Raw genomic sequence first — 13,692 nt, forward strand, 5'->3', positions numbered from 1 at the left:
GTTGTAATTTTTGGAAGATTTGGTTGAGGAAAACGTTTTGATTGGTTGGTAAATTCAAACAGCAGAAAGGGGAAAAACAGCTGTAATATTACAAGAATAAAATCTAAATATTAAGAGAACATTTTCTAATTTTACAAGAATAAACTTGTAATATTGTTGGAAAAAAATGCCATTTTAGTAGTGTTTGGTAGAAATATTAAAACAAAGTAAAATTCTAATCTTGAAAATTGGGGCAAAAGTTACAATATTGGAATCAGGTCAAAATATTATACATATATATATGAATATAATCATAATATTATAAGAGGAAAGTTTAAGTAGTTGGAAAATAAAACAGCAGAAATGGGGAAAAAAGGCTATAAGTTTATGAGAATAAAACATGAAGAGAAAAAAAGTTGCATAATAAACTCATAATATTATGAAGTGGTTATTAAGTGTTATTTTTTAAAGTCATTACCAGAAAAAAATTGGAAAATTAGGTTGAAGAAAGTTTAAATATTTTGGAAAAGAAGGGCAAAAAGTTCATATAATAATGCACTTTTTCACCAATATTACAAAGCTGAGATGCAGTTTTTCTAATACATAACCGTGTACTTCGGTTTCCTCCCACATTCCAAAAACATGCTAGGTTAATTACTGACCCCAAATTGTCCATAGGTATGAATGTGAGTGGGAATGGAATGGAAAATAGAATCATTCCAAACATATGCATAAGTCTGATTACAAATCACACAGTACATACTGTATATATTTCCCAGTCATGATTTAATATGAAAATGTACAAAAGATATTAGTGCTGATACAGCAGGCATAGAGCAAGTTGGAGACAGTATAAATGAGAGTTCCCCATAATGTAACCATATTTCAGAAAGTCATGGAAACATTTATTTATTGTGACCAAATAAAAGATAATACGCTTTTGTTTATGTTGTGCAGTATCATATTCAACAGGACGGCTAAAGTTGCAGGACTCTTAGAAGCAGTGTCATATTTATGTTGACCCTTTTAGTTTTTCAGCAGTCTCTAAATGAAGTGAGTAAATAAAGAGAGGTGAGGCTCTGCGGAAGTCAGCAGTGTGATTTGTGTTAAGGGGGTTTATTTTATTTTTTCATAAAAAATACTGAAGCCACCATGGGAGGGCCTCTTAAGATGGAGTAATGTGCATCAGATGGGACTGAAGAGATTTTAAGTGACATTACAAGATTTGTCTCGGCCTTCCGTAGCTCATTCCCTCCTGACTGGCTCCTTTGTTGGACCCCATCTGGAGGCCGATTACATTTTTCCCTGCCTTCATTTGATCATCGGTGAAATCTCTCCTGTTCTCTTGGGATTTCCTGCAACAACAAAAAAACAACCAAAAGAAATATTTTAACGCTTTTTGAGATGTTAAAATAGTAATGGTTCTTTTCATGATGGCACCCACTTGAAGAACCAATTTGGGTCGCCCTGGTATGTTCCCTCGTTCTTGGTGACGGCCAAGCTGCCAAGAGCCGACAGGGTCCTCTGCACTGCTGCCATGTCCTTACCTGCACATCAAAAATAGATTAGATATGTTTTAAGGCTAAACATGACATTATGTATATTGTGACTTTGCATCATCTTTGTGTTAAAGATGACGAAACATATTATTAGTAACAATGTTTACGCTAATAACTGACTTGTATGTATATTAACCAAGCTACACAGCGTGTTATTATACACAACGCCTTGCTAGCCGCTGGTCTCAGCGTCATTTGTTGTCGCTTTTTTTTAGAGGGCTTCATAATGGAAATAGGTGTGGTCCCAATGACAGCATTGTTAGCTAGCTCATATTAACTCATTTTCTCATGTTATAATGCAGAGAAAAGGATTGTAAATGTCGGGCAAAATTTCCAAAAAGTGCACTTCCCGTTTTTAGCCTTTTGTATTTTATTTAGGGCTTTAGTTTTTCACACAATTAATCATGATTAATCGCCATTTGCAGCAAAGTGTGACATTTTTTGTGTATTTTATGAGCAAAAAATTAAATGACAGGACAGAATTACATAAACATTTGAATGTATTAATAGTTCCAAGTGAATTGAAAATTTAAATTAAGCTAAAAGATAGCACACATACAGTGAAGAAAATAAGTATTTGAACACCCTGCTATTTTGCTATTTCTCCCACTTAGAAATCATGGAGGGGTCTGAAATTTTCATCGTAGGTGCATGTCCACTGTGAGAGAGATAAACTAAAAAGAAAAATCCAGAAATCACAATGCATGATTTTTTAACAATTTATTTGTGTGATACAGCTGCAAATAAGTATTTGAACACCTGTGTATCATCTAGAATTCTGACCCTGAAAGACCTGTTAGTCTGCCCATTAGAAGTCCACCTGCACTCCATGTATCATCCTGAATCAGATGCACCTGTTTGAGGTCGTTAGCTGCATAAAGACACCTGTCCACCCCATACAATCAGTAAGACTTTAACTTGTAACATGGCGAAGACCAAAGAGCTGTCCAAAGACACCAGAGACAAAATTGTACACCTCCACAAGGCTGGAAAGGGCTACGGAGCAATTACCAAGCAGCTTGGTGAAAAAAGGTCCACTGTTGGAGCTATCATTAGAAAATGGAAGAAGCTAAACATGACGGTCAATCTCAATCGGAGTGGAGCCCCATGCAAGATATCACCTCGTGGGGTCTCAATGATTCTAAGAAAGGTGAGGAATCAGCCCAGAACTACACGACAGGACTTGGTCAATGACCTGAAAAGAGCTGGGACCACCGTTTCCAAGGTTACTGTAGGTAATACACTAAGACGTCATGATGTGAAATCATGCATGGCACGAAAGGTTCCCCTGCTTAAACCAGCACATGTCAAGGCCCGTCTTAAGTTTGCATATGACCATTTGGATGATACAGAGGAGTCATGGGAGAAAGTTTTATGGTCAGATGAGACCAAAATAGAACTTTTTGGTCATAATTCCAATAAGCGTGTTTGGAGGAAGAAGAATGAAGAGTACAATCCGAAGAACACCATCCCTACTGTGAAGCATGGGGGTGGTAGCATCATGCTTTGGGGGTGTTTTTCTGCACATGGGACAGGACGAGTGCACTGCATTAAAGAGAGGATGACTGGGGCCGTGTATTGTGAGATTTTGGGGAACAACCTCCTTCCCTCTGTCAGAGCATTGAAGATGGGTCGTGGCTGGGTCTTCCAACACGACAACGACCCGAAGCACACAGCCAGGAAAACCAAGGAGTGGCTCCGTAAGAAGCATATCAAGGTTCTAGCATGGCCCAGCCAGTCTCCAGACCTGAACCCAATCGAAAATCTTTGGAGGGAGCTCAAACTCCGTGTTTCTCAGCGACAGCTCAGAAACCTGACTGATCTAGAGAAGATCTGTGTGGAGGAGTGGGCCAAGATCCCTCCTGCAGTGTGTGCAAACCTGGTGAAAAACTACAGGAAACGTTTGACCTCTGTAATAGCAAACAAAGGCTACTGTACCAAATATTAACATTCATTTTCTCAGGTGTTCAAATACTTATTTGCAGCTGTATCACACAAATAAATTGTTAAAAAATCATGCATTGTGATTTCTGGATTTTTCTTTTTAGTTTATCTCTCTCACAGTGGACATGCACCTACGATGAAAATTTCAGACCCCTCCATGATTTCTAAGTGGGAGAAATAGCAAAATAGCAGGGTGTTCAAATACTTATTTTCTTCACTGTATCTGAGAATCTATTTGCCAAACACCAACAAAGGTAACATATGAATGTACTTTAACTGCCTTATTATGAGCCATGAAGAGTTGCGTTCAAAGACACCAAGTAGTTGAATTCATGTTTTGTGTGTAGATGTATTTTCTGAATGAATCAAACTGTAAGAGTTAGGTTAGTGATTGACAAGAGTATTCAATTTTTGTTTTTCTTTGTCTTTCTGTTTATTTAGATCACACATACACGCATAATTAAAACATTGTTGTGATTTTTGGAGTGTCCATGAATGCATCTCGCAGGTCTCGTGACAATTATGCAGCGTCATTGCGGAGGGCTAGAGAAGTGTTTTGGGAGTTGGCGATATAGCTAGAATATGGTGTTGGAATTACACTGCTGTTTATGTTTTCAGGTAAGAATAAAGTTATAAAAGAGCTTCAGACTGTGACTATGTGGGGACACGACATTATGCTAACATCTGCGTAGTTATATGGCTTGAGATGGTGTCCATGCTAACAATTTTAGCACGATTAGTTACCGCTGTTAACATGCTACTTTTGACAGCCCTAACTTTATTTATACATGCGCTCATGAACAGTGCTTTAGATACCAGTGTTTAATAAAAAACTGAGACAAACAAAGCCAGTGTACCTTCCCAGAGGTCCACAGTCTGGAACATGTCTGTCTTGGTGACGCCATACTTTTCTGCAGCATTCAGGAACTGAGAGATCTGCTCCATTTGCTTGAAGGCCATGGGGGAGCTCTGTATCTTCTTCACAGGTTTGTCTCCAGGAAAAAGAGTGTTAATCAGCTCACTCAGGACCTGCGAACAAGCGAAGGAAGTGATGCACAGGGGGCACCACTTATTAATTCTCCTGATTTGCCACAAGCAGGTGATGGTTTCATACATGCAAGTAAGTAAATAAGTAAGTAAAAATCAACAAACTAGAGCAAGTGCACTCACACATCCGTCTTTCAGCCAGGCCTGGAATCCTAACTTGCCTGACTCTGGCCTTCCGACATTAGCACCACATTGACGGGAGATCCACTCCACCAGAACCTGCTCCAGTTCTGTGTCATACTTGCTCTCGATCTTATCCTGAACCTGCCGGCTCATGCCGTAGGACGGCCCTTTGTTTGCCATGCCAGCTCCCTGAGGTAAAAGGAGGAAGTGGAGAAAATCATATTTAACATACATGCTTTTTGAAAAAATTCCACTCTATTTTCAAGAATAACCAGCTTTATTGAAAACAGTTTAGTTTTTTTTTGTTTAAAAGTATAATGTCAATTTATTTAAAGTGGATCCTCCAAAGTCAAACACATTTCCCTTGTGGATCAATTAAGTCTAAGTGTACATTTTTGGGTGAAAACTACCTTAGCTCAGTGAGCATTCAATGAAGGAATCATCTCTCCATGATGAATGTGGGAGAACATGCAAACTCCACAGAGAGATGCCCCATCTCCTCACCGTGTAGCCAAAATGCTAACCATTCGGCCCTGTGTGAGCTTATCTTTTCTTCAAGATATTTTTAACCCACCTGGCATCCTGGTGTAACGCTGCACAAAACCATAGCCAAACATCATTTTGGAAGATGAAATAAATTCATTTATCCTCAACTTGTTAGTTAAAAAAATATTTTTCACTTATCAGGCAACCATTGTCTCAGAATAAAGTGTTTGACTTTGGAGTTTTCACTCGATGGTTAAAGGGATAGTTCGGATTTTTAGACAGGAAGTTGATTGCAGTGAAGTTTCGTCAACAGCGACTCATTTCCCCGCTTTGTGTCATGAGCCGAGTTCTGGTCGGATTTTGGTGCTGAGGAAAGTAGTTCCGGCTAGTTGCTGGGGACAGATAAGTAAAGATTGTGGCTTCTCAAAACATCACAAAAAATTCCTACTCGAAAAAAATCAGACCTCACAAATCGCTTGCCGTTATTTTCTCTGCTGTCGTATCACTTTGCGCTCAGGACCACAGGTAAGAACTAGCTAATTTGTGCCGCCCATTAGCACCTTAGCAACTCTGTGACACTAGCACCGAAGTCCATCTTACCAAGTTCGGCATCCGTATATTCCGGCTTCTAAATATATCCCTTTGGCTTCATGCTAAAAGGAATGTCCAGTAGTAAACACTGTGAAACCAGTGAAGCAAATGTGTGTAACAATGGACAGGCGGGAACTCTGAAAATAATTTTGTGATGCAAATGTATAATGCTTTTGAACGCATATTGTTTTGCTAAACCAAACTTTTTATTCTCTGTCTCCAGCAACTAGCTGGAACTATTTTTCTCAGCACTGACATCCGACAAGGACTCGACTCAGGACACAAAATGGTGAGTGAGTGGAACTATCCCTTTAATACAGCTAACATGTTCGGAATACACTCATATTTGGATGTGATTTGCAGCTCAAACATGCATGTGGGACATTTGCTGATGGCTAATTATTATAATATACACCTGTAAAAATGTATCTTTCACATGCATGTCACAAGCGTGTAATGAAGCAATGATGCTCAGCACTTTTTTTCCTACTGTACACCATTTTGTCTCGTTGGGCGTCTGAGGCAAAGTGGTGTACAAAGGGAGGTCGGACTCAGCCGTCTTTGCATCGGCACATTTCTTTGTCAAGCAGAGCCATGGTCTCTTTTTGTTCTCTGCCAACATACATACGCTCGCCAACACTGTTCGCTTCAATGCTGCTGTATCGCTTTTGTGGCCAGCAGCCAAGTGCAAAACCCGTATCAAGGTGCTGTCTGCACCATCCAACCTTTGCTGCCATCTTGACGTCAGGTCACTTCACTTTTTCCTGTTCCTGGTAAGAAGGTTCAAAATTCAAATGAAAGGATTAAACCATCAGGAGCAGGGAGGGGTGATGCTGCTCTGTGTGTTGTCGTTGTCATTGTACAGAGACAGTAGATTTGCGTGTTCAGCCCGACAACGGTTGCACACACTCAGCTTTGCTTTCAATAAAACACACACAGATTCTATTATGGAGATCAGTAAAATATGAAAATAGTATGTACAAAAATTCATTCAAAATTTAAAAGACAGTTTTTGTCCTGTTTTGCTCTACAGTGTTGCTTTTTGGCAATGCTGCATAATAATTACTTGGTCCTCTTTTGTAAAAAACACCAACGAGGTGCTTTTATCTAAATGCCCACAGAGCATAAAGCTGAGAACTGGAAGTAAGTTGCTAACCACTGTTGCAGTACCGCTTTGGTAATTTAGGTTTTGTTGGGCTGCATCTTGAACACAAAGCCTAGTTTGGTTGAACCATTTTCACAGTATACTCCCTAAAGCAGTGGTCTCAAACACGCGGCCCGCGGGCCAAATGTGGCCCGCAGGGCACCAGTTTGAGGTCCCCGCCTTGATATGAAAGTTTAATGTTAGTGCGGCCCGCGCAAGTTTGATATGGATGCTGTATGGTATCATGTACCCAGAAAAAAATATTACGTTTGATTAATGTTAATGTTAAAGGTTAAATAACTGTTAATAGTTATCCTCCCTATCCGTGTGGAAGTGGTAAGTTTTTGGCTATTTAAGTTTAAAGGAAATAACTTGGAGGCTACCGTTTAGGTCGCTAGCTCTCTAGTTTGCGAGTTAGCATGTGTCTCAAGACCCTGCAGTTGCGCAATATGTTGTAAATAAAAAGAGTATAAATGTGACTATAGTCGTGTTTTGTCATGTCTACAGGGCTCTAATAATGCTTTGTTCATTTTAATCTGAAAAAATTAATTTGTCTACCCACCAACTATATGTGCTTTCTTAAGTTTTTATTATTATTATTATATTTATTTATTACTGATTGATTGATTTTCTTTATTCTTGATTTGTTTATTTATTTTTCAAATTATTTTGTGTAGAAAAATAAAAATGAAGATATTTGAGAACAGTGGAATGTTTTACAGAGCTTTTCTTGTAGAAAATTGGAGCCAAGCAAAGTTTTTTCATTTTTCTGTTTTTAATAAATGTGTTGTTTTTTTTTTTGGAAAACCTGATGCGGCCCAGCCTCATCCAGACCCTAGCTCCAGTGGCCCCCAGGTAAATTGAGTTTGAGACCCCTGCCCTAAAGTGTTTTAATAACAAAATGTAAATACAGTTAGTTTAACAATTTGAAAAAGTCCTAAAAGTAAAAAGGTCTTGTAACACGCTTCACCAGTTTAGTCTTTGGTTGGCTGTTCCAGTGTTTATATCAGTGTCCACATGCAGTTTGTCTTTTTTATTGGCCTCTCTATAGACATGGTCCACGTCATAACATTACAAAGGAGGACTCAGGCCAAGCTGGAAAAAACCCCAAAATAAAAGGTTATGTATGGTCCGTTACAGCGACTACATTATTGTAGATGCTGCGGCGATCTGCATTTGAACTCCTCCACCTGGGACAGGACCTCATTCCCAACCCGGGTGAAGCGCTGCACCCTTTTCCAACCGAGAACCATGGCCTCGGATTTGGAGGTGCTGAGTCTCACCCCAGAAGCTTCACACTCCGATACAAACCGCCTAAGTAAACACTGAAAGTCACAGCTCGAAGAGGCCATCAGGACCACATCATCTGCAAATAGCAGCGATTAGATCCTCAGGCCCCCAACCTGGACTCCCTCGATGCCTTGGCTACACCTAGAAATTCTTTCCATGTACTGGTGGCCAGCCAATCACAGGGCACATATAGACAAACAACCATTCACACTCACATTCATAGCTATGGACAATTTGGAGTGGCTAATTAACCTAGCATGTTTTTGGAATGTGGGAGGAAACCGGAGTACCCGTAGAAAACCCACGCATGCACGGGGAGAACATGCAAACTCCACACAGAGATGGCCAAGGGTGGAATTAAACCCTGGTCTCCTAGCTGTGAGGTCTGCGCGCTAACCACTTGACCACCTTGCCGCCCCTCATTAATAATTTATTCATTTTATTAATGATAAAAATGAGCTGTGGGCGGTAAATGGCCCCCAGTCCGCACTGTGGACACCACTGGTCCACAGCCAGGATAGGTCTGTGGCACCATGCCATCCGGTCAGCACAGCTCTTGATGATTTGTGTACTAATCCTCCACCAGCAGCTCCGCACTTGAGCTTGTGGGCGTTGGCTTGCTTTCTCTTTTCTTTCACGGCTTCGTGCCAAGTGCAGACTAAACTTTTGCCAGTCGAGAGGATTTTCTACACTTATCGTTAAGAATAACCACAGTTTTTTACTTCAGTGCTGCACTTTATCCAAGTTTATTTACTGTTATAAGGTTTGAAGTTGCATTGCTATTTCAAACATGGAAATGCTCCCAATTGAATGAGGAATTGCATTTCTATACTAAATCCGCAACAACCACACAGTGGAGTTGATACAGTATCAACTGCTGCATCCTTGGGTGGTCCTCTATAAGCTATAATTAACTTCTTAAGGAAGTTTGTGACAGCAATAAAAGAAAAGCGTACTCACTGCGAGGGAATAGATGGGTTCTCTGCTGGTGCAGCCTGTGGTGAGAGTGTGGATATTTGCTTTAAAAAGCTGGCTTAAAAGGGGCCGATGACTTAATGACAGTAACGTCTGAGAGGGCGGGCGCCAGCGACGGAGGGAGTATCAAGGGGAAATAGGAGGGACGGATGGGAAGGGGGAAAAAAGGAAAGTTCGTCCTAAAAAGGGCATGGCCTTCAGCAGCTCCGTGTCACTGCTTCCCTACTCCATCAGCTCACTTAAAAAGCCCGGCCTTATTTGGGTAGAGCTCGTCCACGCAGAGGACCCGCAGCAGTCATGCCGTCCTGGTTTGCTCTGCGGGAATTCTCCAAATATTTTCATCGCATCACTCCTCTTTTAGAGTGGATGCATGCGGATGAACTGGAAAAACAAAATCAAGTCATAATGTTTTTATACACAAAGTCCATGCAGAGAACTTTCATTTTGAAGGAGGATAAATCCATCTCAAAGTGTGTGTGCAGATGTGTGTAGTGGGACAAAATTTCCACTGCATTCCATTGCGGAGACGTCTTTGCACAGAGCTGCTTCCGAGTACGGAGGGGGCGGGAGGCGGCTTAGTCTCTGGACTGATCACCGCATAGACAACCTCCCTGATGTCATTTTACATAGCAAAATGTTAGTGAAGTCGTTTTTTTTTTTTTTTTTACGAGATCCTTTTATTGCAATTTCATGGATTGAGTGTCATCTGATGGATACCAGGAAATTATGAATAATTGCCACAAAGGCACAGACAACAAGAACAAAACAATTGAAGTACATGTATGTCATGTATGGCTATTTGAATGACAAACTAACACTAACTATCAATTTATTCAAATATATATTAACAAATTGTGCGGTTTAATGGTTGAATACAGGTCAATATATGTCAAAAATATGAATATTTAGCACCAGGGTAAACTTTATTGTTATGAAAATAAATCTTCAGTACCATTTGTCGCATTTTCTTCAGCTAGAAAGTGTTTGTAGGGATGTTGTGTATCTAAACTGGAATAAGGCAGCAATGGGATGCTTTGATATTTTTCTGGGGAGCTAAACATCTACTTCACGGTCATTTCTGCGCCGTTCTCAACACTTCCAAAATAGCAATTTTGTGCACAAACCAGTTTTATGGCAATATTCATTACATAGCAAAATGTTAGTGTTAGTCGTTTTTTTTTTTTTTTTTTACGAGATCCTTTCATTGCAATTTCATGGATTGAGTGTCATCTGATGGATACCAGGAAATTATGAATAATTGCCACAAAGGCACAGACAACAAGAACAAAACAATTGAAGTACATGTATGTCATGTATGGCTATTTGAATGACAAACTAACACTAACTATCAATTTATTCAAATATATATTAACAAATTGTGCTGTTTAATGGTTGAATACAGCTCAATATATGTCAAAAATATGAATATTTAGCACCAGGGTAAACTTTATTGTTATGAAAATAAATCAGTACCATTTGTCGCATTTTCTTCAGCTAGAAAGTGTTTGTTGGGATGTTGTGTATCTAAACTGGAATAAGGCAGCAATGGGATGCTTTGATATTTTTCTGGGGAGCTAAACATCTACTTCACGGTCATTTCTGCGGCGTTCTCAACACTTCCAAAATAGCAATTTTGTGCACAAACCAGTTTTATGGCAATATTTCAATAGTAGTTCAATTATATTGAATTCTTAGCAAGACGAGTTTATTTATAGAGCACCAGTCGTACACAAGGTAACTTAAATTGCTTTACAGAAAAGAAGGATAAAATCACTTCATAAAATCTTCACTTGAGTTTTTTTTTCTGTTTATTGCTAACTATTAGCACGTAATGTTGAGTGGGTCTCAAGCCCTAGACCCATGCCCGATCCCAACAGAAAAAGTCTGGTCGGTGAAGAAGGCCAAGAGAAGAAGAAAGCAGATTTACCTTTAAAAAAAAACTTCAGTATTCCATTAAATGAAAGTTCCAAGCTGTCCCACTGGGATCCAGGATCATTTTGAAAGCTTGAAATGAGCAGGATAAAGCATCGCTGTTGCTTTACATGCTAATCATCCGGGTAGGCATACAGCATGTAACCAGTAAAAACATTATTATTCAGATTTTTACACAGTTTTCGTCCAGCGTCCAACTGCATGTAGACTAGATCGCCTCTCTGCAACTCCAACGTAATCATCTAATAACATAAAAAAAGGAAGTAACTGAAACTCTTGTTTCTTTTTTCCATTTTGCATCAATTGGACTCGTTACCTGATTAGCAGTGTCTTCGTTATCGTCTCGATTGTCCTCCGACATGCTCGTCATCACCTCACCATTCTTCATCATCTTGACCTACAGGTATGATGAAAACAACCATGAAGCTTCATGTGTTCCACATTGTGTGAAAGGATTGTTGTGTCTACTTTGTAATAGAGGCGTTGACCCGAGGTCACCAATGAGTACACAGTGGAGGAGAAGACAAACACTCCAGCGTGAGGCGCAGTGAAGACACCTGGGAGACATGATGGGGAGTGAGACGGATGGAAGCAGAGACAGTAAACAAAGGTGTGTATTTCCTACCCACGGAAGGGTTGTATCCGTTGCCGTCATTCAGAGTCACCACAGTGTAAGCAATTGGTACATTGGTATTGAAAGGCCCATAGCATTGATCGGGATTTGGGCCCATACTGGCTGCAAAGGCAATATTCATGCCAGCTGACACAAAAAAGGCAAAATCAACTTACTGTCCAGTTATCATACAAATGACCGCCACTTTGTTTGCGTAGGAACCCACAAACTTACTGGTTAAAGCGTGCACGTTGCTCTTGAGTGAGTTGATATCGTTCCTCAAAGACGTCATCCTATTAAAGGTTTCATCCTCCACTCGGAACATGTCGTTGGCTGCACAACAGCAACCGCGCTGGCGGTCAAAAGTACACTTGCAATCCCACTTTGCACAGGTTAGGGTGTTATCCAAGTTTACTGAGAAAGGACAGAAGGTTATTAAAGAGCTAAAAAAACTATTGTCATCTATAATGGCTGTACTTATCATTAGTACTCCATTCCATGATATCAAACTGAATTCATCCCTATCCCAGACCTATGCAAACTAACTTTTGGCCAATTTAGAGTCATCACTTGACCTTTTGGGGCTGAAAAAACTGGAGTACAAGTAAGCCTGTACCAAAACACCAAAATATTAGAAACACGGTAGAGTTCCTCACCACTGCAAATTACAACTGCAACAATAAACATAAAAAAATGTTGATGTATTTGTCGAGCTTACTAGCAATATCTTTGAGAATTTGATTGATGGGCTGGATGGACTGGGCCTCTGCACAACCATGTAGAGAGAGCACCCCCAACAGGGTCAAAAGGGTTGAGGCAAGCATCTGAAATAAGATTAGACATTTTAAAAACATGCACCAAGCATAAAGTTGAACATTTATGAGGAAAAAAAAAACATTCACGAGTATAAAGTGCTAATATTACATGTCAGAGCGAAAATAGAGCACAGTTCTTCAAAATGAAAGGGAACTTTTTATAGTGGCGGCAAAACAGAGCAATTGTCACAGGCAATATTTACAACTTATTTTAATACTCCGATTTTTTTTTCATCAATGTGGTCCTAATACTCTAATGTTGTAGTATATACAAATATAAACATTTACATTTTATATGTAATATACTGTATGTATTATATAAATAAATGACATCCATGCATTTTCTATGCCCGCCTATCCTCATTAGGATTGCAGGGGTATGCTGGAGCCTATCCCAGCTGACTTCAGGCAGATACACACAGCTCGCCAGCCAATCACAAATATATAATATATAATAATATATAATAATATATATATATAATAAAATATAAAAAAATCCCAACAAGGTGGCTTTTGAGTCAATCATCATGCAGTAATAAGTACACTAAAGTGGAAGCATAAATTGATTCAACTTACTGCGTTTGATCCTCGTCCTTGTTCTGCAAGATACAGACTCAGGTGTGTGTTGCACTAGTTTTGTGCACTTTGATTTCTTATTGACATAACCCTCCCCTGAAGGAGGTGGCGCTTGTTTCCCTCACCTCCTAAGAACAGGAACACAGGTCTGACATTTCAGCCCTTATGCTCCACTTTTTATGTAACTCAACAATGCAGCGCGCAGTTTTACTTTACAGTCAGTGAAAAGACCCGAGCGTGACGTCGTGTCACTTTATATGGAAGGTCACCTCCTCCCGGGGAACTGACATGAACAACATTGTTGTTAGATCTCCAGAGGGCGACGAGCATCTAACAGACCTCAGTAGAGGTTCGGGTATAACAACATGCAATAACCTGATTCTCACCCTGGGATAGAAGTTGGTGCAGTACAGTCATTCTACAGCATGGAAGCTTGCAAACAATACTGTACCCCTCTGGGATTTCTCTCTGTTACACCTACACTGTACTGGTTTTTATGAAAGGCGTATATTGTTGGTAAAAAGGAGATCACATACCACAGGCCGTAATCCCAGCCAAAATGTCATGTTTTGTGATTTTATACGAGTACATCCATCCATTTTCTATGCTGCTTATCCT

General features: G+C 39.8%; 2 protein-coding genes across 3 annotated transcripts; both read right to left on the reverse strand.

Annotated features, from left to right (window-relative positions):
- Positions 1-746: 746 nt before the first annotated feature.
- Positions 747-9,287, reverse strand: tagln (transgelin). 2 transcript variants are annotated; one of them, XM_058080948.2, is made up of 5 exons: positions 9,124-9,287; positions 4,653-4,841; positions 4,340-4,511; positions 1,424-1,526; positions 747-1,334 (listed from the first exon to the last, which is right to left on the reverse strand). In XM_058080948.2, exons 2-5 carry the CDS (start codon positions 4,830-4,832, stop codon positions 1,196-1,198), a joined length of 594 nt encoding a protein of 197 aa, XP_057936931.1. In that variant the 5' UTR covers positions 4,833-4,841; positions 9,124-9,287; the 3' UTR covers positions 747-1,195. The 2 variants fall into 2 exon arrangements, with proteins under 2 accessions (XP_057936931.1, XP_078649175.1); XM_078793049.1 differs by lacking the exon at positions 9,124-9,287 and adding an exon at positions 6,455-6,598.
- Positions 9,288-10,826: 1,539 nt separating this feature from the next.
- On the reverse strand, positions 10,827-13,208 carry cbln18 (cerebellin 18). The gene is made up of 7 exons (XM_058080945.2): positions 13,075-13,208; positions 12,402-12,507; positions 11,918-12,097; positions 11,696-11,830; positions 11,539-11,627; positions 11,387-11,467; positions 10,827-11,312 (listed from the first exon to the last, which is right to left on the reverse strand). The coding sequence occupies exons 2-7, from the start codon at positions 12,505-12,507 to the stop codon at positions 11,184-11,186; spliced, it is 720 nt and encodes a 239-aa protein (XP_057936928.2). The 5' UTR covers positions 13,075-13,208; the 3' UTR covers positions 10,827-11,183.
- Between the last annotated feature and the right edge of the window lie 484 nt (positions 13,209-13,692).

Source organism: Doryrhamphus excisus, linkage group LG8 (genome assembly GCF_037039965.1).
Source record: "Doryrhamphus excisus strain RoL-2023G ecotype Guam linkage group LG8, RoL_Dexc_Guam_v1.1, whole genome shotgun sequence".
In the NCBI taxonomy this organism is placed as follows: Eukaryota; Metazoa; Chordata; class Actinopteri; order Syngnathiformes; family Syngnathidae; genus Doryrhamphus; species Doryrhamphus excisus.

Coding starts and splice junctions, on each gene's coding strand:
- cbln18 (XM_058080945.2), bottom strand. CDS start 12,507: ATGCTTGCCTCAACCCTTTTGACCCTGTTGGGGGTGCTCTCTCTACAT. Junction 11,831..11,917: donor CAACGTGCACGCTTTAACCA/GTAAGTTTGTGG, acceptor TTTTTGTGTCAG/CTGGCATGAATATTGCCTTT. Junction 11,313..11,386: donor ACGAAGACACTGCTAATCAG/GTAACGAGTCCA, acceptor TTATGTTATTAG/ATGATTACGTTGGAGTTGCA.
- tagln (XM_078793049.1), bottom strand. Junction 1,527..4,339: donor GACTGTGGACCTCTGGGAAG/GTACACTGGCTT, acceptor TTTGATGTGCAG/GTAAGGACATGGCAGCAGTG. Junction 1,335..1,423: donor GACCCAAATTGGTTCTTCAA/GTGGGTGCCATC, acceptor TTGTTGTTGCAG/GAAATCCCAAGAGAACAGGA.